The sequence below is a fragment of the Ascaphus truei genome, chromosome 3 (assembly GCF_040206685.1).
Source record: "Ascaphus truei isolate aAscTru1 chromosome 3, aAscTru1.hap1, whole genome shotgun sequence".
Taxonomy (NCBI): domain Eukaryota; kingdom Metazoa; phylum Chordata; class Amphibia; order Anura; family Ascaphidae; genus Ascaphus; species Ascaphus truei.
Genome location: NC_134485.1, coordinates 286,447,924 through 286,471,718, shown reverse-complemented (window position 1 = coordinate 286,471,718; position 23,795 = coordinate 286,447,924). Strand labels below are relative to the sequence as shown.

General features: G+C 39.4%; 1 protein-coding gene across 25 annotated transcripts in view; it reads right to left on the bottom strand.

Moving 5' to 3' along the window:
* Positions 1–23,795, bottom strand: part of MYCBP2 (MYC binding protein 2) — a 189,899-nt gene that overhangs the window by 56,508 nt on the left and 109,596 nt on the right. For 14 of the 25 annotated variants that reach the window (XM_075590941.1, XM_075590942.1, XM_075590948.1 and 11 more), the window contains 17 exons: positions 20,935–21,066; positions 19,257–19,435; positions 17,982–18,124; positions 15,690–15,790; positions 15,006–15,221; positions 13,617–13,839; positions 12,991–13,109; positions 12,308–12,395; positions 9,325–9,377; positions 8,737–8,909; positions 8,135–8,279; positions 6,812–7,015; positions 6,112–6,167; positions 4,100–4,215; positions 3,812–3,909; positions 3,046–3,162; positions 1,989–2,129 (listed from right to left, as the gene is read on the bottom strand). In XM_075590941.1, the coding sequence (XP_075447056.1) occupies positions 1,989–2,129; positions 3,046–3,162; positions 3,812–3,909; positions 4,100–4,215; positions 6,112–6,167; positions 6,812–7,015; positions 8,135–8,279; positions 8,737–8,909; positions 9,325–9,377; positions 12,308–12,395; positions 12,991–13,109; positions 13,617–13,839; positions 15,006–15,221; positions 15,690–15,790; positions 17,982–18,124; positions 19,257–19,435; positions 20,935–21,066 (2,304 nt within the window). The remainder of the gene's footprint in view (positions 1–1,988; positions 2,130–3,045; positions 3,163–3,811; positions 3,910–4,099; positions 4,216–6,111; positions 6,168–6,811; positions 7,016–8,134; positions 8,280–8,736; positions 8,910–9,324; positions 9,378–12,307; positions 12,396–12,990; positions 13,110–13,616; positions 13,840–15,005; positions 15,222–15,689; positions 15,791–17,981; positions 18,125–19,256; positions 19,436–20,934; positions 21,067–23,795) is intronic. The other 11 variants (XM_075590943.1, XM_075590949.1, XM_075590951.1 and 8 more) reach the window with 2 other exon arrangements.

Here is a 23,795-nt window from a genome sequence, read left to right as displayed (position 1 = left end):
TACCCTCATGTATTTTCAGATTTTTATTTTTTTTAAACAAAAGCAAGAAGGGATTTCAAAAGCACTGACCATTAAAAACGTATTCCTGTTGGCCAAACAAAACAAAAGCAGGTAGACTGCATACAAAACAGACCAATACTTGGCATGCCTGTAAAGCATTGATATTTGTGTGTTACAAAAGCAGCAAACAAATTAAGTACAGTAACTACACAACTGAAAATACTATTTTTGGAGGACTCTTAACAGGTATTACAGCATTTTGTTTTACAAACATAGCAATTTAGTTTGAAACAAGCTTCCATCTGTCTTCTTGGTAAAACGTACATTAAAAAATAAAACTCATACATACACGTCTTCAGTTTTATAATGCTATTTTGAAAGCTGTGAAACAAGCAACCCACACTTCAAATTGTATAACATTCAAACTGCATGTATTTACAAGTTGGGAGAGAAAAATTCTATGATTCTGGCCATTTAACATTTACAACAAAGCCTCACAGGTAGATTTATTGTTTGGACAAATGCAACACTAGACGCTTAGATTTGGTTACAGCATCACCCATGCCACAAAACCGCACTGCAGCTCTTAAATTATATTACTTGACTTGCTCCTTCCCTGACCAAAATCTATATCCAAATTTAAATTCCATATTAAAAAAAGAAATAAAATCAACAGATGTACCAGACAATGTAAAAGCAACATTTGAAGTGGTGTACATTTGTAAAGATATTTTAATTTAACCAACTATTAAAATAGAGCCTACATTTTGATGCACCAGATTTAAACAGTGAAGCAGCACTTTGCATCTGCAGATCAGTTCTAAATATACTATCTGAACTACGTGTATGTAATAATTTATTTTTAACGACTGTTACCACAAATTGAACTTGAGGCTCAATTTGATACTGGTAGCCTATTTAACTGAAAAGAAAGGTACCAGAGTCCATGGTGGACAGCAAGAGTTGAAAATGGTAAAAAGTAGTCTTTAAAAGGACATTTCAGGGGGGGTGGGGGAAGTATTATCCTTTACTCGGAATGGTAAACTCTCCGGTGTGCAACTTTGATAAACTGATAAACTATATTCCCAAACACTTTCAGCAGAGCTCTACTTATTGAGTTTGCTCACAGCTCAGATGGGAAGTTAAGCCGATGCAGCACAGGACACTTCCTTATGCATTTCGCAACATACTCTTTTGCTCGGTCATGGGATCCAGAGTACAGGGCACGCTCTCTCGTCAACTTCCATTGTTTGAAGACTAACATAATATAGATGCTGATCACCCAAAACTATACCATTTGTAACTTTTTTTCCCTTCCTCTTAGCACATTGTATTTCTTGATGGGAGTATACATGTGACGCATATGAACCACTGCAATATTTTTTTCACAGTAGTACTCTTATTGGTACAGGACTACTGAGATATAATAATAAAATTGCTCCCTGTGTATTTATATTATTTCAAATCAGTTGCACCTATACGTTACAACTTCTAAAAAGACTATGTTGAGCGTGAAAGAGAGGAGTGCAGTAACACCATATTACGTCATGAAGGAGATTGGAAGAGAAACACATGGACCAGCATTAAGGCATGAAGAGCCGAAGAGCCGAAGAGAACATATGTTAAACACCAATTATTTCTGGGCTTCCAATTGATAAAATTCTCAACCGTGTAGCACCAGATGGTCTCATTGGGAAAGACAGTTCAAGAGACTATGCAAGTGCTCTCTTCAATGCTGAAGTATTGATTTGAAGTGGGCTGGAGATCTGCACAGCATTAAAGATAAAGGTAGCACTCCATAAATAACCCGCATTTGAAAAAACATCCTTACCAGGCATCTTCCTATAGTTAAAGGAACAGGTAAAAACATTAGCCCGAGTTCTATTACACTATTCAATCTATATGCCAGATGTCAACCTCACAGAGATCCCTGCAATAAGGACAGTGCGGCCTGTAATATACATGTTTGAAGGCACCTTTTTACTTACATCAACAGGAGCCAGCAGACTCTTGCCAAGATGCTGATTAAATGAGAGGCACCAGGCTTCATTGTAACCATTCATGTTAGGAATATACTTCTTTATTGTCTCATCATTCAGTCTTAGCCACACACCATCATCATTGTGGATCTAGATGGGAAACAAGCAACAATAACGAGCCATGCTCTCCTGTAACTGCTTCACTGCTAGCAAGGCCTACATGGCCTGATTGAGGAGCCATTGTCAGGTGTGATGCAAAGCCATGGGGCCTAACAAAACATGCACCACTGGAGACACAGGAGTGTAGGTGACGGGTGGTGGAAAGGGGCCAGTTAAGATTACCATCAAGAATTGTTTTAAATGGAAAGAGCGGCACAGAATACCAAAGATGAACGCAGGACAATGAATACTGTAATGCTAAGGAGAAATACAAAAATATATATTCTCAGAAAAAGGTTCAAGTCCCATTTTCTGCAAAACTTTATTGCTACCATTTAATTTCCAATAGAATCTACAGTATTAATAACGTATTAAAGTTGACAGACTAAATGTTTGAGCTGGACAGTTTGGCAACGCGAATGTTTAACAACTGTATTAGCCCACTGCGTGCAATTCTGCGTAACCACCAATTGGTACGGCCAAGATTTTTTTAAAAATTTGTTCTACATTTTGCACATTTTCATTTTTGAAGTACGCGTTTATGCGTTTTGAATGTTTAATTATTTTGGATAATGTTTTGTTTGGTGAAATGAATGAAATTGCTTATTAAAGATCAGCAAACATCGACAAAGGAAAATGTGACCTGAATTGAAAAGAAAGGGACAGCAAATTCTGCAATGCCTCGTACTGTATTGAACACTTTTTGCTTATGTAATGTTTTTCATAGCAAGTCATTTTTCTGCCTATAGTTAGTGACTGCTAAGAAGTCGTGTAAAACAAAAACAAAAAATGTACTTTGAGAGTGTTGCTATCTTGGTAAATATTTAAGCTAGCTAAAAACAGACAAATTAGCCAGGTCCATTAAGAGAAGACCAACTATTCATACAACTGAATTCTCAGGCATTACCTCATCAACAAAAGCGATGGTTCCATTGACCTTCACTATGCCTATCTGCTCACTCTGAAGGGAAGGGTGGCTACGGATACGAAGCCCTGCACTGTCCTTGGCCACAAATTTGCGAACCTGAGAGAAGCAGAGGTAGACAGAAAAGGAGAGAAACCTGAAGTAAGCGCAGGAGCACAACAACGCCAATGGGATGATCAGGAAAGCAACAAGCTTAGGAAAAAAGTTACAGGTTGTTGCTGGTTTCCCAAATCAATAGAGTCAGAACATATCCAAATACAATAGATCGCAACCGTGGAAATGAAGGCTGGTGCAGCACCACGGCTACAACTATTCACCAGTGTGTTGGAGGTGAACAACAAACGCAACACTAGGGTAAACAAAACTCTGTCATCATTAGTTATGACACAAAGCAGCAGTTAGGCTTCAGCACAATGCACCATTATGTTCCTCAAGGTCTCCAGCTGTGCTTTTCGTTTTTTCTTTTAAAGGACTGAAGCAGCAGCAGTGGGTAATCATTAAAGGAATTGCTCCTAAAAAAAAAACCTAAGAGTACATTGTGCTTAGTAAAGGTTGCAGATTTTTGCACAATTATGGACATATTACACAAAATAGTTCCAGTTAAGCATTTCATTTTCAAGAGCAATGTAAAGCCACGTACAAGCATGATTCGCTACACTTAATCTGCTACCCTTCGATGTAAATATACACACACCAGACAGATCAATCCGTTCTATGATCCGGCTTTAGATCACATCGAATTGCTCACCTTATTTGGTTGAGGTTCTGCTTTCGTTTTCACCAACTGAGTCCCGGGTGGTATCATCCCTTTGGGCGGGTCTTTAACTTTGACTTCTAGACCTGCATCTGTATAAAATGCAGATAAAATAATGGTAAACACATTGCAAAGTAGGCCCAGGGCAGAGCAGTGAAGACAAGGTTTGTGGATTATGAGAGAAATTAGAGTTGTGGTTAAAAATAATTATTTTTAAATATATATATTTTTTTAATAGTGTTTAATGTAGGAGATGCAAGGTAAAAACAGACGGGACTTTACCGATTTCTATTCCATCTATGGTAACATGTATGGTGTAAAGACCAACAGCTCCTGGAGTCCAGTTTGCACAATAGGTACCGTCATTGTTAACTCGAATTAACATGTTTTCACTTGGCCTAAGGCAAAAAAAAAAAAAGAGAAAAGGTCATCTTTTGGGTACATGCAAACACTTACACTTAAAACCAGCAGGGGTGCTAGGACTTAAGTCAGCTAATTCACTCCTAAAATTAAGCCTCAAGGTGCAAAATATGAAGATAAAAAAACATGAGCTTTATAGTTAAATCAAACTCATCAGCGGGTCTATTTTAATCCTGAAGTGCATTAAGGTTATCAATTTGGGTTTCACTTATTCCAGTATAAAGCTCAAAAACACTTCTGACCTCTAACATCACAAATACCAGATGGCTACCTCCTGAGTCAGGAGGAGAAATTAAATATATGCCAACTGTTTAATTAGAAAAAATATATATAAACTTGAAAAAGCAGAAATGTTTTAAAGCAAAGTATTACTGATACATGAGCATATAAAAACAGGAATGGACCATGCACATGCAGCGCTGAAACGAGTGCAGGAACATTGAAGAAGAATGCTCCCATCCTTGATGCTTTTGTATTTGTTGAATTCAATGTTTTTAATATTTTTTACTCACCTGGGAAGTACGTTTTAAAGCAGCAGTCCAAGCTGCCTTTTTTTAAATTTATCCCCCCCCCCCCCCTTTAATATATGCATCAATACAATCCACACAATGATAAGTAAATAGCTAAGCTGCCAATCGGCAAAGATTCGGATTGGGGGTTCACTAAATGGCTGTCAGTGCAGCAGATGAGGACCAAAGATGCAAAGTTCAGTGGGGAAAATCATGTGACCAGGCAGTCACTAGATACAATTGGCACCGCTAGAAAGAGGGCAGGGCACAAAAAGGGATGTGCTAGAGCCCGTTTCAAGAGGAAGTGAATGGTGACTTTGTAAATGGTTGCTATAGAAACAAAAATGCTTTGTTACATTATAATACATATATGTAATTCAGAATTGTTAAAAAAAAAATAGTACAAGTATTTTCTCATAGTACAGAACGGATTTATTAAAAAAAAAAAAAAAGAAAATAATGTAGGATATTGCTTGGTCTGCAGCATTAAATAATGATGCTCTGTTGACGTTGATTCGTATGGCCAATTCATTTCAAAAGGTGTCCGCAAATGGCATCATGGAAATGTCAATTTTAACCGTTTTCTAAATAGACTATTAATAACATAGAAATGGCTATTTTGAATAGTTCCTGCAGGAGGCTCCACATACTAGACAAGTCAGTGTTTAATACATGGCAGCACGGTTTTAAAGTAACGTGCATTGTAAATGTCAAGGAATATCTTGATTTCTCTCACTATGTATTTCAGTGCTGAAGTGGTCTGCATATCTTACTTGGCTACACACTTACTGCAAAGTAACAATGGCATTGAGTAATACAACCTTTTATTTTGTATTATTAGGAGGCCATACTGCAAGACGAGGGTAGATTAAATTGCTGAATGTGTGCACCTGTATTTAGGTATCTGCACTGCAGACAGCTGCGGGATGGTATCCGCTTTGCAACTGTGTACCATGAGCTACAAGTGCATGCCGACATATTCTTAGCACTTCAAAAAAATTGTACCTGCCTCTTACTTTAGACAACTTTTCTCAAGCAATTTACATGAACTTAAAATGAAAATTTAAGGCACCGGTCCTCCTACTTACAACGCAAAACCCCCCCCAAAAAATAACATTCTGTTTGTAGTCTAATTTATTAACACTGAAGCCGATCATTACTAACATCCCCAGAGCATAACGGCACGGTCATGCCAAAGTGCATACAGGAGAAACATATCTCGTTATTATATAAATGGCAGGACAACTCACACAGCAAATGCTCTGCCAAAACTAATGTTGACAAAGTAACATCTAGGCTACACTTTAACATAAGATGTGTTCGGCATTCAGAGACCCCGCCACAGAAAAACAGGACTTACTGTACCTTTTGGGAGTCGGTGAGGCAAAGCGGAGCTCTTCGAATGAATAACTTTCATATGCCTTAGAAAACAAAAAAAAGTGTGTGACCACTCAAACTCAAGTAGGTAACTGAAGGATAATGGTTTATTTATATATCTAAGCTTGATGATACAAGTGGCACAGTAATTCTAAGTGTATGAGTGATTCTATGTATACAGTATGAATCCGGGTTCGTGAGCCTTTCACTCTGGAAAAAGGAAAACAATCCACTAATGTAGAGGTCAGCAGAATGAATATTCCCAAAAATAAACTATGAAGCCTCAGATTTATAGCCTTTAAACTGAAGCAGATACATTTATGGCATGTTAAAAATAGTAATTTTCTCTAAACCTCAATTATATTTTAGTTGGGCACCAACAATTCCAAAACCACCAACAATCTAACATGTCACATGTGTTTTTATTATTCACTACCAAAGTAGAGGTGTAGCGCTTTTCAATACTGGTCACTCCCCTCAGATGACCTCCCACAGCTATGGCATATTTTGACACGTTATAGCTATGCATTGGGTTGGTAATCCATACAAAATGACGACCACCCCATTTCAACAATTCTGTGCCAATGTTCATGTGTTTTACTACTTGCATATACATTTGTATGTAATATTGAATTTGATCCACTGATCAAATTAGGATTTGCACGCCACGTATTTATGCATAAATCACCTTCATCATTGTAATAGCGATATAACGTGCTTCCTTCACAATCATTGGTTCGTATGAGGCATCAAGTTTAGGTGAAGGAAGGCCACCAAAGGTCAGGTCACTGCCTGGGGAAGCTGGGCTGCCAGGTATATGCAGAAGCTTTTTTACTTGGTCCTGCTGCAGGGAAGTCTTCTTTTGGGATACAGGGACCGCCTTGACTTCGACCTGCCAGAGTAAGAAGCAGAATTAGGCCAGCTGAAATCGTACGTAATTTTGACAGAGATGCCATACATTTGTGCAAAAGATTTTCTTTGCAAGAATATATCAAAGTGTCCTAGCAGAATACAGTACTTTATGCGACAAATGTTCTGGCAGAGCAATATGTTGGAAAGTCAAACATATTCTATTACGTCTGTTCCTGTTACAATGGGAGTCCTGCGCAAAATGATGTGAAGTTTATGTAATGATTTGGGGTATAATTATTATTTCCCAAAAATTAACACCAACCACATTTTTCAAAACCGCTTGCTGGTATCCTTTACATACGAAAAAAGTCAATAGACAGCATGATTATCAAGCTACAATACAATGCAGGAACATAAGTTATTGCTAGTCAAAAAAGCAACTAAAATCCTCCCCTGTACAACAATGAGAAAAACGTGAGCTTGTTCATAAGTGTTCTTTATCATTGCTGTACTTGCCATCATCACTTATTTGCGTAGCTGGTTTATAACCACGACCAGCTTTACAGTGCAAGGCCAGAAACCATCCTCACAGTGATGAGACACCAAAACATCTTGCTGTGAGTAGGCTTGCTGGCAGTGCACTGCTTTGACCCAGACTTTGCTGTAAAATCTAAGTAAAACAACTACCGTAGTATAAGCTTAACATGAGGCACAAAGTGATGCACCGAGCGCAGTGCGTGGTGATGAAGGGGTAAGGCAGGTTTGGAGACCGGTCTTAGACATGCAAATGTGTTCATAAAAGTGTTCTTTATCATGGCTAAAATACACTGTGCATCTATTATAAATATAGAGCCCAAACGGTAAAAGTAGATCTTTAAGACATGGAAATGGGGCTTTATCAGCCAATGGTAGCCAAATTAGTCACTTGCCGGCTAAGCTTACTTTCCACTGATGTCTAGCCATAATAATCTGATACGTTTATCAAATACCTGAAACCAAGAAATGTATTTCATTTTGGGAGATGGAAAAAAAAACTATGGGAGGTGTAATTGAACTGGCAGAACATTTGAAAAAAAATAAAAAAAAGTAATTTCATCTTCTGTTAAATATTATATTTTGAACTTTTATCACAAAGTTGATCTTGGTTCAGAGAAAATACCTTCATGTTGGGAACATGAACCACATCTGCATATTGATCCTTTGTCTGCACAGTTATGGTAGTGGGCCAGCCACATCGGATATCATCCTTATTAAGAATTAGTGAAGTCTTCTGGGGATCAGCATACGAATCTGGCTGCAGCCACCTGAAGCAATGTAGAGAATAAAAAACAAGGGTACGTTAAAAATAAACTATAAGAACACATCTTCACTGTAAAGAAAGGTTCTGCTCCTTTACCGGATTACATCACTTGTCAGTAAAACATTGGTCAATGTATGACTTAACATAATATAAATAGCACAACTTTAACTGCAACAGGTGTCACTTTTCTGCATTACCTAGGGCATGAGCCGTAACAAAAGAGCAGAATGCTATGCTGTTTCAACGTAGGACTGTAATCTCAGGCAAAGCAATGTGTAGAGTAAAAGGTAACCCCATTAATCCTACTGGTGTATGGCTAACAGGTCAATCTGGAAGACTCCTTGGTTCCAATGCAATTTTTTTTTATTTAAGCCTTCGAGCATTGCCATGCAACAATTAGCAGTGTTGAGAGGTCGCTGTATTACAACTGTGTGCTGTAATGTATGATCCACATAAAATACCTTGCCAGTCGTCCACCACTGGATCCAGGCACACAGGTGATGAAGTCCTCTAAAAAGGACTGCTCATTGCTCTGTATTTGCAGGGGAAGATTTCCTTCCAAGGCCTCTAGAATTGTTGGCGAGTGAGATAGGGCCAGACCTTTCCCCAGGATACCCGAATGCGTTTTGCACACCTATTGAGAAATATGTTACTAAAGCTTAAAATCACACAACTATATGAAATAATAATTCCTAGAATGATAAAAGTAATGTCTAACGGTTAAAAAAAAAATATATATATATATATATATATATGCTTCATTAAATAACTACATACTAAAATAATGTCCATGTATAAATGTTTAGACCATTTACAATACTTGAAAACCATCATACTGTATGTGTATACTGCTCTTCATCTCTTCCCCCCCTTACATCTACAGTTGGGTACATTTTTCTGCAGCCCTTTCAAGTGTTACCATTAATGAGGCTATGGTCTCAATAGCATAGTTTAGGACCAGATAATCTTATGATTTCCTGTACATGAATCATTAGAATTTGTCAAGGAGCCCTGTACATAACATAAGCTTCTGTTGGTGCAGCACTTACCTGCAGTGCGGCCTCTTCAACAATCTCCAGGTCTTCCTCCAGTTCATTGCCTGCTACACACAAATAATGAATGCAGTTATCCTAGTGCATTTATCTTTAGGTAATAACCCTCGAATTACAGCATTATCTGGCCAATAATACCCAGAGTGGAGGAGTTAAAGTCACCTGGCCATTAATGGCCAGACAACACACTGTCCCTGGGGCAATATTTACTATTAGAGGCAGAATTGTTATATTCTTATAATAAACCACAAACTCTCATCCACCACACTTCTGGTCTGCCCCTACTCCCCTGGGCAACTCACAACCCTCTCCAAAAAACCATTGCACAGCTGGGTGGTCTGCCTGCACTCACCCTTTTTTTTAAAACTAGGCAACCTGCCAAACCAACCCCCCTCCCAGAAAGCATCCCCCACCCCAGTCTACTAGACTGCCAGCCACACTCCAGAGCTCATCTAGACTGCTTGGCGGTGTGAGAAGGAAAACTATACTACAAGATAAACCTAAACAATTCAGAATGCAGCATGGGATCAGACTGTAAGGTGAAAAGCAAATGCAATCGGAGAATAAATGAGAATTGCAGTGTTGCATAGCTGGGACAAATAATGTGTATTATGTTGGTGTCCAAAGCCGATTAGGTCTTTGTACTACATAGCGCTTGTGATCAGTCTCTTGACTTGCCCCAAGTTTACCAATCCAAATTACTTCTATGTCAAGAGCAAGTTGGTTTATTTTTGACACCACACTTGACCATGACCAGCCTCCAGAGTCCAAATGAATGCCAGAATTATTACAAGATATAAGCTCCAGTAGCATAATGTAACAATGGTAATACTATTACTATCCAAGGTTGTTTAAGATCACAGCAATGTTTTAGTTATAATTTCAAGAATAAGAGTTAAATCCGCATTATTGGAACTTGAAAAGGCAGGATAAGGCTTTTTAACTTTCTATTACCATTGAAGAAGTTAACAAAGTTTGCCAGGGGCACTGTAACAAATCTTTTTTTTTTGCACATATGGGACAGTTTCTTTTAGAAATGTACAGTTAAATACTTATTGGCACATTATTGCATCATTCGGGGAAAACAAGTCAACATTCCTGTAGTTTTGTTTGTAACACAGCTTAGGCTCAGTGTAAAATACCAATAAAATAGACAACATAGTAAAAAGCTTTAAACGTAAAACACTAACAGCCATAATTTAATCCAGAGGCTATACCGTAATGAACACCGTTAACCTAATCAGTTGTGGTAATACAGCAACCAAGGGGTTCACTCATTATAAAAATATAGTACTTATTGTTCTGTTTCCTGCGAGGTAACCAGGTCTTTGCATTAATGGGCCAATCAAAGAATGAAAAAACGATATGTTTACAAGTGAAGTGAATGGTGACAGTGTACAGATATAGCAGAGATTTGACCCGATCTGGCTTGGAATCCTTCTAACAGGGCATCATAAAAACGTCTGAGCCCTCTCTGGCAGGCAGACAGATGAGAAGATGGTCACTATATTATTTATTAAAGATCTATAAGAATTAAAATCTGGTGCAATTCACAAGGCTAAAAATCATAGATGTGACCATTCGAAATACAGAATTATACTAACCGTAAAACATGACAGGGTATCTGGGTTGCATTCAGACTTGCGGTTTTTGGTTCATGTTGGTCTGCGGCACCAAAAGCTGTAAGGTTTGTGTCCCGGGAGGATTAATGCTGCAGGGGTCCCTGCTCCTGAATGGGACCTCGCAGCACTGGGCCATCAGTTTAGGAGAGAAATACTTAGTTTGTGGAGGAGCTGCGCAGCTGCCTCCATCACTGTCCCCAGCAGCTCTGAAGGTAACAAGCAGTCTCCGGTCTGTCCCAACCCTCTGGATAACGTAGATGCCCGAATATGGGTCTCTATATGGGGAATGCTATAGGACCGTATTTGAGCATCTACGTGTCATCCAGGGGGTTGGAAAGGCCAGAGACTGCTTCTTACCTTCAGAGCTGCTGGGGACGACACACTCAGAAGGGGACGGAGACAGCTGCGCAACTCCACAACAAGGTTAGTATCGGTTGTTTTCCTCAGCTGATGGCCCAATAGGATTAACGCTGCAGGGTCTCATTCGGAAGCAGAGACCCCGCAGAATTAATCCTGCCGGGCAGTAAAGCATTAGAGTAGACCATAATAAAATATCTACACCACTTACTTCCTTTAAATGAAACAGCCACCGTGAAATGTAATTTGTACTCGCCTGTCTCCTGATATTAAAGCAGCCATTCCCCAAAATGTGAAATAATGTAGACTATTTAACCTGGAAGTAGGGTGTCTGGGTCCTTCTGCGTCCAACCTCTATTTTTAGTGCCAGGGACTCCCAGGATCCCAAGAATCTTGAAGATAACAACAGTTATAGCTGCCGTGTGCTTCCTGCTCTTTTACAGATGGCCCATGGTCATCCAATAGGAAGCTGCAGCATCATCCGTTACAGCTTATCAGACCGCGATTTGCCAGCCATTTTGTTGTCCCAGGAAGCAGGGAGAAAAATCAGCAGCTAAAACCAAGTACCTGGGAAACCATGGGTTCCTAGAGCTGAAAATAGAGCCGTTCCAACGCTGAAGGAAGGTAGGTGCGTGCGTATGTGTGATGTGTATATTCTCTAAAGAATTTATTTGAGGAATTGTATATAATTCTATTCTTAACTGATCTAAGAGTCTGAATTAACAAGGAGTCCAAGTATTACAAGCTGCCTCATCAAGAAAGTGTAGGTAAATATTTGAAACCTTGCCATGGAAAGTAAACCAAGGGATATTTACAAACACTTTGTACTGCAGTGTCCTACATGTTACCTATTGAACAGGTCACAGCCATTAGCTTTACTTTGGTCCAAAGAGGAACTGCCCCTTTGAGTAACCATGTAAATTGCAGAATATGTGCCAAATAGCTCAAATGTGTCATTCAAGGTCCCCTTGAAAACCATACAAATCTTTCACTTCTCCTACCAATAGGTAACGCCAGATCCTTCTTCATTAAAGCTGCAGCACACATCCCTCCCAAATTGGCCAGCTCTTTTTCCAGCTGAATTATGCCCTGGAAAAAAAGAAGGCAGAAACCCCCTGAAAACATGTCCTTTCACTAATCTAAACATTTTAGAAATGATTAGTTACAGTGTAGGACATCTGATTCGTGTCTCTCCTTTGCCCATGTTCACAGCATAATGCCCTACATATTCCTCCACAATAAATGAGATAAATATGCTTTACTTTCACAAACAACTATAGCTATTTTTTCTACCCCAGAAAACAGATTGGACAATTAATCGGTGATCTGCATCTCTTACTTAACTGTGGAAGATAAGATGGAGTGGGGAATATATTGGAGCCAGGGGACAATTTACTATAAGAAGCACGATCACTGGTAGTATCATGAGGTGACTGGATAACATGTGAAGCCTCCCTCTTCCTTATAAAGAGGGCACACTGTCTAGGCATACGTGTTGTGTGTTTTTATATCCAAGTGGATGTGCCTAGTTTGTCCATTTGCACTGACAATTCAGTACTCAAAACACATGGTATGTTTACACATAATCACAGGCCTCCCATAGAATGCCCAACTAGCCCACACAGTTTTCTACATTTTTAGGGATACAAAATCTGTTCTACCTGGTTGGTAAGTAGAAACTAACCTCATCAGTTCCTGGACTGAATTCATATCCACTAGCAAAGCACTTGAAGCCATAAAAGCAGGCTTTCTCATCTTTGACATAGTCTGATGCCGTTTCGAGCGAAAACAGAGCTTCATTTCCTAAAGAGACGAAAAGCATGTTTAGTCGAAGTTTTCAGTTGTAGACTCCTCAGTGTTGGAGAGGGCTGCTCGATAAACTCTGCTACGTCCGAAAGCTCATCCCTACATACAACATTAAAGGTAACTCCAATACACACCTCATTGCAAGATCTAACACAATGACCTAAGGCCTTATTCTATATCTGCCGAAGAAGAGGGGGGTAGTAAACATGATCTCAATTAAAAGCTATAAATGGTTACACTGGGGATCACCATGTTACAAGTTAACTTCCAAGCTATGCGTGTTGGCTCCAGGAGCTGATACGTCTGAGTATTTTTATAAGAGAGTACAAAAATATATATATAAGTTACAGAACCTATGCTTCACAACAATAGAAGAGCTACATCCCACGTTGCTTGAGGGAATTCTTGATAATGGATTACTTCAGCCAATAATAATAGTATAAGTGAAACAATACAAGGTTGCTAATGTAGCACCAGCCTTTTAAACAGTGGATTTAATGTTACCTGGCAATATTAAGACAGTAGTTGGCCAGCCAGAGGAGCCGTTAAATTTCTTAAGCTCAACCCATGAATTAAGGCTTTCATGGACAGGAAGCTTTGGTCCAAAACCTGAGGTGTGAATATTTCTGCCTGGGATCATCATGCGCAGAACATCCTCAGACTGAGCAGTTCCACACTGCGAGTCAAACTCTACAGACATCCACCTGACACATTCAGGAAAAGACACCTGGAAGACAGAGAACAGGATTTAACAAAATAAATAAAAAAAATTACGTAAATCTTACATTGCAGTGAAACTACTCAGTATTTAAAAAAAAAAAAAAAAAAAAAAAAAGAGGTTATAAATGCAAAAATTAGCAAACGGCACCACCACGCAAGGTGAAAAAAGGAAAGAAAAAGGCATTTTGGTTCGCCAGGAACAAACAGGGAGGCAGGCCCCTTACGTCCTACAGCTGTATGTAATGTTCTCATGTATATCACTTTCATTATTGTATTGTATTGTATGTCTTTATTTATATAGCGCCATTAATGTACATAGCGCTTCACAGTAGTAATACACGTGGTAATCAAATAAATAACAGATAATATAAATAACTGATCATGGGAATAAGTGCTTTAGACAAACATAACATTAAGGAAGAGGAGTCCCTGCCCCGAGGAGGTTACAGTCTAATTGGTAGGTAGGGAGAACGTACAGAGACAGTAGGAGGGAGTTCTGGTAAGTGCGTCTGCAGGGGGCCAAGCTTTATGTATCATGTTTAGAATATCCACAGTGCTATTCATATGTTTCTTTAAGCAGGTGGGTCTTAAACGTGGATAGAGAGGGTGCTAGTCGGGTACTGAGGGGAAGGGCATTCCAGAGGTGTGGGGCAGTCAGTAAAAAAGGTTTAAGGCGGGAGAGGGCTTTAGATAAAAAGGGGGTAGAAAGAAGACATCCTTGAGCAGAACGCAAGAGTCGGGGTGGTGCATAGCGAGAAATTAGGGCTGAGATGTAAGGAGGGGCAGAAGAGTGTAAAGCTTTAAAAGTGAGGAGAAGAATGGAGTGTGAGATGCGGGATTTGATCGGAAGCCAGGAGAGGGATTTCAGGAGGGGAGATGCTGAGACAGATCTAGGAAAGAGTGGAGTGATTCAGGCAGCAGCATTATTAAACATGATCTTTTTCTGAATTTAATTGTTTCATTGTTTATTGTGAAGCGAGTGCGGGGAATCACACTGTATACTGTACATTAAAAAACAGTTCTAAGGAAAAATTGCAAAAAACACCATTTGCATTTTCTTTTTGCACTTCCCAAAATGTTGTTATTGTGTCTTATGTAATCAGATTTGCATGAAACACACTCGTACTACAATGCCTGAAATGTAGTGAAGACATGAAAAGGGTACTTTCTTACCTTATAGTGCATTACACTGGCTGGTTTGTAGGGGTGCTCACTTTCGAGGACTGCATAGTGGCTGGAGGTAGTACATGCACAGAGCTGCTCCGGCTGATTGCCAGTTGTGCTATCAGTGGACTGATTGGGGTTGAAGGTTGGGGGAGCATATTTCTGGTTTAGGACAGCTACTGAGGGGAGCAACTGTTGTACAAGACCAAAAACTTCCACAGCAGCCTAAATAAAAAAATGTAAGTATAAGGTAATATGGTAGGAAAAGCCCATTTTATTGATGGTCACAGTTCAAAGTGAATATGTTTGCTCATGGACATGACATTTACCAATATTATCAACCAGGATTTTGTACTTAGAGATGTTCACATTCTGAGAACAGGTTCATGTTTTTTCAGAGATTACCTCTTAACACAAGTACTGTATTGTGAATTATAATGGCTATGGTGTACCATTCCTTGTGTTTAAGTAAATATGGGTCAGACAACATTTAATTTATAATGGCCATGGGGAAATCAAGTCTATAATTAACCAATCACTTGCGTTGTTCCAGCTAATGTATAGTTTTTACATTTTTCAGGTAGGAATACAGAACAGTCTCCTTGATTGACAATGTAACATACAAAATGCAAGTAACAAATAAAAAAACAATAAATATATATACATATGTTACACCAAATTGTCACACCGTACCTTTGGAATAGCAGCTGCTACTGGTCCAATGTAAGCAATTATAAGAGGAAGCAGCATGGAAAACAAACTTGAAGAGCTAAGCAGTTCTGGAATGTCCTCAGCTGAAATGAGGAGAAAGTGAGGCAGAGAAAAGAATTATACTCATGCAGAGGAATAGAAACACAGCCTTACTCTTTAGTGTCACAAAGACCAGCAACTTAGATATAGCACTAGTGAGATATACCCATATCAAAATAAATTATGTGATATCAAATAAAGTGACACATACCAATAAATAGTGTATTCATGTGAATGCTAAGTACACAAAAAGTGAATACACTAAAATAGTGAAATATGTACCAAGTATAGTTATATTAAAAAAAAAAAAAAAAAAAAAAAAAAAAAAAGGGGGGGGGAGAGAATGCAATCAAACCAAATTATATAAAGTCCCTGTAAGAGTCTGTGAAAAAGAACACAAAAACCGAATGTGATTAGGGCAAGGGCAGTGTCCACAGCTTCCGAAGGAATGAACCAGATCCAGAGAAGATCTAGAAATAGGAGAGCAGTGCGTGCCACAAAGCGTAATCCAGTAGAAAATGTAATGTAAGGATTAAAAAAGGCTCTAAATAGAGACTCACAAGTGAGGAAATGTGCATTTGGGAGATAACTTCTCACGATGTGTGGTACAGTAGGTGCCGGTCCTCACGGTGTCGTCCTGCTCGATCAGCCACACTGACCTCAGGATACCCTTGATGAAGTCTCATGAACTGGATGAAACCAGCAAGGATGTTGCTGCATACTGCGTGTGCGTCATCACGCTAGCGACTGCCATTGAACTGTTCAACTGTTTGCTACAGTGTATCCACTAGTAACGGTTGTGTCGTTCTCATTACTGCCTGCTGTGGGCCACTGCATCCGGATTTAAAGATCTTCTGATCGGTGCCCTGAGGTTATCGATATTGATCCAGCAGGACGACGGCACTGGTTACACCATGAGAGGACCGGCCTCTATCACACAACAGGATATTCTCTCTCCCAAATGCGCATTAGGGGTGAGTTAATTAAAGGTTTGACCAAATATAGCAGGCTAATTTTTAAGTTGATAATTTTGTATGGCCCGCGAATGATGTTATAAATATCCAAATGGCCCTTGGCAGAAAAAAGGTTTCCCACCCCTGTTGTAAGGGAACTTCAATACACATGTATGCAGATGACACAGTCTTATATGCACACAGCCCTAGCCTCTCCAACCTTGAACACTTACTTCAATCTGACTTTTTGAGACTTCAAAATTGGATTTCCCAAAACAAATTGTTTTTAAACACTGACGAGACTGTAACAATGGTATTAGGGACCGAGGCTAAATTGTTAAAGCTTCCAAAGTATCCGGCTCCTCCTCCTCTTACCGTGCACCCCAAAACTGTAACTATCTACCGGAGACTCTCACAGTCACCACCAGTCTAAGTTCTTTCAAAACTAAAGCTGTCTCACATTTTAATCTGGTCTGTAACATCCATACACCTATAATATATATTATCTCTAACTGTGCATGCAATGTCTTGAATATAATGTATACCCTGTTCACTTATGTAACTATTTGTAACCATGTATTTGTCATCTTATCTTTATGCCCAGGACATACTTAAAAACGAAAGGTAACTCAATGTATTACTTCCTGGTTAAACATTTTATAAATAAATAATCTACACATATAAAACACACAAAATAAGTAGTGTGTGTGTTGCACTGGAGAGCCCTCAAACGATCATAACTAGTAGTTTCTAGTCAAAATCTTGGTATGTTGTACACTGTTATTTCTATATTACTTTGCTCTACAAAATAAAAGTTCAAAAAGCCTTAATGGAGCAATCCAAGCGATTTAAAAAAAAAACAAAAAAAAACAAGCAGGGGGTCACTGGAGCTGAACCGCATTCATTTCAGTTCTGGTGACCCCTGGTTTCCGGAGATACTTCCCTCTGTAGGGGGTGCCGGGAGGTGCTCTGGCTGAGCAAGCAGCCATTTAAAGTTTAACACATGATCAAGCGAACTCTAAAGGTTCAGTGACAGCGTTTTTTAAGCCCTCAGTGGAGATCTTGCACTTAAGTCATGTGGTAACGTGAATAAATGCAGCCAGTGTATTATAGTTAAAATAAAATAGTTTAACGCAAATTATGATTAGCCCATTCAACAGAGACACTAGAACAAATTGAGGGCTGGCTGTGGAATCGCCTTCGTTAAGGTGGCCTATAAACATTGGTCATTAAATGGTTGTTTTTGATATCCAATGGGGACAACTTTATATCACCACTTTACCATCAACAGCAAGAGCTCTCTGCAGAAGGTCTTTAGCAGCTCGTGTGACGGCATTTACAACGGAGAGCGCTCTGCTGCAGTTCTTGTCTTCTTCATTTGCTTTACTCAGGAGCTGCGATTGAAGGTCTCCATCGTATTCACTCCTAAAATAAGGGGAAGTAGGGTTCAGTACAAATACAGGATGGATAAAATAAAAAAATATATATTTTAAGTAAAATTTTACCTAGAAACATCACAAACAAGTTCTGGTTCTTCTATGATAAATGCACACTGGAATAAGTTAGCCTATTGACATTGCACTTTAACATTAAAGAACAGAATTCTCTACACCCCTTCACTGCTACTGTGACCAGCAGCGAATTGCAGACCGGTGGGGGAGCACAGAGAGACTTGGATCAGCAGGGGAGGGGAGGCGGCGCAGAGAGAGTGGGGGTGACGTCGAGAGAGACTGTCGGGCGAGGCGCAGAGAGACGGGGCGAGGTACAGATATAGTCTGGGGTGGGAGGCGCAGAGAGAGGAGGGGTGGGTAGAGGAGAATGTGGGGGGAGGAGAAGGGGAGTGTGGTGTGAGGTGTGTGGCAGATGACTACTTGCAGGGCTACTGTCAGGGGGAGTGAGAAGGGGAGTAAACCCCAGCCCCCCCCCCCTCAGCCCTTCAAATCCCAAATAGGGTTTAAAAAAATAAAGACGTTGGTGGTACTTGCCCCAGGCACTAAAATACCTAGTTCCTCATCTGGGTTAGCTTATGGTCCAGCCAGCCATCTTATACCATTAATTGTTTATGGGTGAGGATGTTAGTGGGTGTTACATAGCGTTGAGATTGCTCCAGCAATGAAGCTGGTCCCAATGGAGTTGGCTGGGGGGGAATGGGGTGTTGGATATTAGAGGTATGGCAGATAGGCTTCCTTGAAAAGGTGAGTTTTTATAAATCTGAAGGCAGGGGGAGGAGAATGGTATCGAATTCCAGAGAGAGGGGGGGGAGGGGGGAGGCAGCACAGGAGAAGTCGAGGATAAAATAAAAATCTGAGAAAGGATCTGCATTTCTACTATTAAAATGTGTCGTTTCTGACTAAGACATACAGTATCATACAGTATGTCCAATGTATTTTTAAAAATGGGGGGGTTGATAAGGAAAACAAAAGTAACGTTTGTCAGAGTTTGCATTTTATATGTTTTCGGTTACGATAAAAATGGAATTGATATGTCTCAAAAAAAAAAGAAAAAAAGTGTCCGATTTACATCCTTGCAAGCAGAGGTGACAGAGGTAACAACAAACCTGTAGTATAGTACTTGTGGAATTTGTCCACGGGTTTGATTTGTGCCATTACTGCTCAAACTACAAGTGCTGAATGTGAAAGTCACAGCATCCGGACACTGAACTGTGGTCATTCCGCCATCCCCATTAGCGGTGCGACTTCCATAATTCCGCAGGCGGACTGCGTACTTCATATTCTCCTAAGGGAAAAAAAAAGGCATCGTCAGAAAACCACTACTGCTTCGCTGCAATCTCGTCATTACATTAGCGACAACGTTTCACTTTAAACACACTAAAAACAACTAACAAGGGGAGAAAAAATAGTAGCATCATTTTCTAGACATCATTGGCATTGATGCAACTAATCACAGAACAAAGACACAGGGCCACTTGTACAGCGAGTGTGAATAGTGGCATAATCCCAGAATGCCTGCCACTCAACAGATGGCAAAAAATAGTAGGGGCCCAGCTGGGTAGCAGCTTCTTTGATTCCTGGCAAATACTTAATTGATTTCAAAGTATCCATCACTCTCCATTGTATCTATTCCACATACATTTGTGATTAACCTGGAAACCTTACTACTAATGGTACACCTGACAATATACCGCTCAACAAAAGCAGTTCAGTAAGGGCCTTGTGATGGATATGCATTTCTAAAAAGGTCTTAGAATATACTGTTCCAATGTTTTCCAATCTGATCTCTTCCCAATAGGCTGGGCAAAATGAAATGCAGCTGCCAATGAGTGCCAGCCAAGCGCAGTGAGGCCCACACTCCCATCTGATCCAGTTCCCTTTCCATAGGGGAAAGCAGAATGACAAATACACAGATATGGGAGCTGCGCTGCAAACCACAGGAAGTGGCATTAATGGAGGGTTGGGGGAGGGGGGTGTCCAACATAAATACTGCCTAATAAGAGTGGGTCATTTATTGTATATAAAGGGGAAAAAACAAACAAACTTGGTAAACATATTAAACTATTGTAATTATTGAGTAAGCAACAGTAGAGTAGGTATTGCACTTAGTCACTTATATACATGTGCAACACAATTGCATTTCTAATAAAAGGTGGGAAATTGCTCTTATAGTTTCTTTATTGTACGCATACCTGTTGCTAAATTTGCCAGAACTACAAATGCTCTCAATTGGTCCATGAACACTGACATACTCTTATTTAAGAAAAAAAAAGTCTCAATATATTACCTGCATTACAGAGAAACAATACTACAGTGACCTATTATTTATTGAATAGGGAAAACAATTACTTCTAATGTGTGTTGGCTTAAGTACTGGAAGTGGAAATGATGTGCATGAATTAAACTAAATGGCAAAATAAAAGGCAATGTTTAGTATACCTTACAATGTATATTGTTACAAGTGCACTGTAATTGCCTTAACGGACTATAATTGCCACCACATCACTGAGGGGATTACATAACACCTACAGATTTAACACAGGTGTATTATATCGTTATTTATCAAGCTGTATTATATAATAAATCAGGAGATCCATATTATCCTATTTGTGTAGAGCAAATCTGAAGCACGGTTTCCATTGTGATCCTGCAGGGCCGAATGATTGTTGTAATGTCGCATAATAAGCTTTCAAAGCGCCTAAAGGTTCATTCTGCACAAATGTGATTCCTTGTGGGAATGCTATTTCTGCAAGATGTAAATGGCTAGATTGGATGTATACCCACCTTTAGAGGCACCACCTTATCAAGCCTGATTTCAGCAATGTCACTGGGTGAATCATCTGTAGTGTATGTGCCTTTCACCAACTCTAGCGACGTCCATCTATGGGAGTGGGTAGCATCTCCAGAGTGATCACTCTGAAAAAAAGTAAAGAAATAAAAATACTTTACTAATAAAAGTTACAATTGTATTTAGCCTTATGTTGCGTAATAATGAAATACTAAAGCCGTGTTAAAAATCCTAACTTACAATTGCATTGCTAATGTTATGTTGGCAAATACTCATGACGACCGTTAAATATATTGCTGCAAGAAGTTGATTTTAAATCACCCTAAATATTAATTATGCTATATTCTCTATATACATATATATTCAGCATTTAACTGGTTAATTTAAGTATCAAGTTAGAATTTATATTGGAAAATGATTAGCTGACTGCAATGATAAGAAGTTAAAGACAGCCAGGTGTACACATGTTTTAAACCTAGCATGTTTAATGTCTGCCGAGTTGAATAGTATATTGTCTTGAGTTTGATTTAAAATGTTAAATAGATAAAGGGTTAGGCTGAGTCTATGGTGACTACAAAGCGGGTGCTTTCCCTGGCCTTAGTTCGCGTGCCGTCCGGGGGCGTGTCGGCAGGCCAGTGACGTCACGGAGCTGGTTCGCCCTCATTTGTCGAACCGTTCACGTGACCGGCCCTGCGCTCCCGTGAGCGACAAAACTAAAATTGGATTGTCGGCTACGCTTCCGCCCGCGGAAGCATGCGCGAGTCCCTGCTAAAGCCGCTCTCATTGCGGCTGCAGGGGCTCACTGCCGAGCGTCAGCGCGGGTCAGCACTTCATGCCCGCGGCCTTAGTTAATAAGACAATACAACAGAGAGGTCTTAAAAGGATTAACATAGGATTAACTATAGTTACTTACTAAAAGATGTACACTGATTCTGGTTTAAAATATATATTGCCATGCTCAGTAGCACTCCTGTGTGACACCTATACGCATATGTATGTATGTGTATAGTATATATATATATATATATATATATATATATATATATATATATATAGTGTATATATATATATATATATATATATATATATATATATATATAGTGGTTATTTTGGGGGTTCAATATGAGCTTGTAGGTGTCCTGTATGTTTTACAATTCTTGTTCAGCTGCCCATGGCTGATTTGGAGGGTTGCTCCTCCTCCCTAGTTTGAAGCTCACCCCCTCCCACTTTTAAATGGTTAAAAGTTCACTCCATTGCATTTCCCACTCAGGGGAATTTGCTTACAGGTTGATTGCGACAACTCTAATACAGAGTGCTTTTCCTGGCAATGTACAGGTTAATAAGAGCTTCAATCAGACTTAGAACTATGCAACTAATTTTGACAGATTTATTATAAATCATTCTTCCTGGTAATGTACAGGTTATTAAGAATTTATATATTAGTGTTATTTACCCCTTGAGATGTGGTCTGCCGTGTAGGGGCTCAAGGACTTACAACACTTTGGCCAAAGAGTTAAACTAAAAGACCATTTTATTAAAAAGATATATATATATATATATATATATATATTTAGGCACTGTACCGTGTATAGGTGTCATTGGATGTGCACTGAGGTCTGTCTGTGTTTCATGTTCTGTCTCTGGTTTTAAATATATATTGCCATGCTCAGTAGCACTCCTCTGTGACACCTATACGCTTATATATATGGTGTGGTTATTTTGGGGGTTCAATATGAGCTTGTAGGTGTCCTGTATGTTTTACTTACTGAAAGAACAACGTTTCTCCTACATCAAAGTACATTTCTAAACAGTGTTCTAGGTAGATAGAGATGAAGAATCGCTCAAATGCTAGGTATAATAACCAATAGTAGCTAAAGCCAAAGCCCAAGGAAATCCAGAAGCAATAACAATAAGTGAGAATAACAGCTAGCAATATTGGGTAATAAGCCTCCTGAAGACAGGTAATGGGTAGGAATAACCCCCCCATGATCAGTCTCATTGGAAGCAACCCTGTAGCAATGAAGTACTCAAGTCCTTGGTTTGGGCCTGGCAGGATGTGCAGCTTCCAGTGGTAATAGATACAGGAAATGGGGAGGAGCGCACGATCCAACAGGAGCAAGGAGAGGACCCAATGCAAAAAAATATAAACTTTATTCTGTCATGAACCTAAAATCCAACGCGTTTCGAACGCTGGTGCGTTCTTTATCAAGGATAAAGAACGTACCAGCGTTCGAAACGCGTTGGATTTTAGGTTCATGACATAATGAAGTTTATTTTTTTTGCATTGGGTCCTCTCCTTGCTTTGGGTCCTCTCCTTGCTCCTGTTGGATCGTGCGCTCCTCCCCATTTCCTGTATAAACAGTGTTCTAACATTGATAATTAACCAAGAGCATTTTGAGCTGACGGTGAGAAACATGCTTGAGATAAATGTATAAAGATAGCATTTTAGTTTATGGAATTCAGAATCCTTTACCATCAAACCAAGAACAACGAAGCTAATGATTCTCCACTCTAACTACATTTTATATGCCTGAATGATGAAACCCGATAACTGAAATTTTGCTGTAACAGATGTTTTCTACACACGTCTGATTAAATTGAGAAAAGAACCATGCTGTGGGCTATTTGATATATATTGGAAGGTGGGACATTCATTTGAACCCATCTAATGAAGACAATCTTCATTTGGCGAACCAGCGAGTACAAGCAAGTCTAATCTTTACTGAGTGAATCCTTAACCGATATTTACAGTCTAGACTCTGCAGTGATTAAGCACTCACATCCTCACTCACATCCTAACTCACATCCTAAGAGCAACATATTATTCAATAAAATCGAATACCTTTTTTTGTAAATG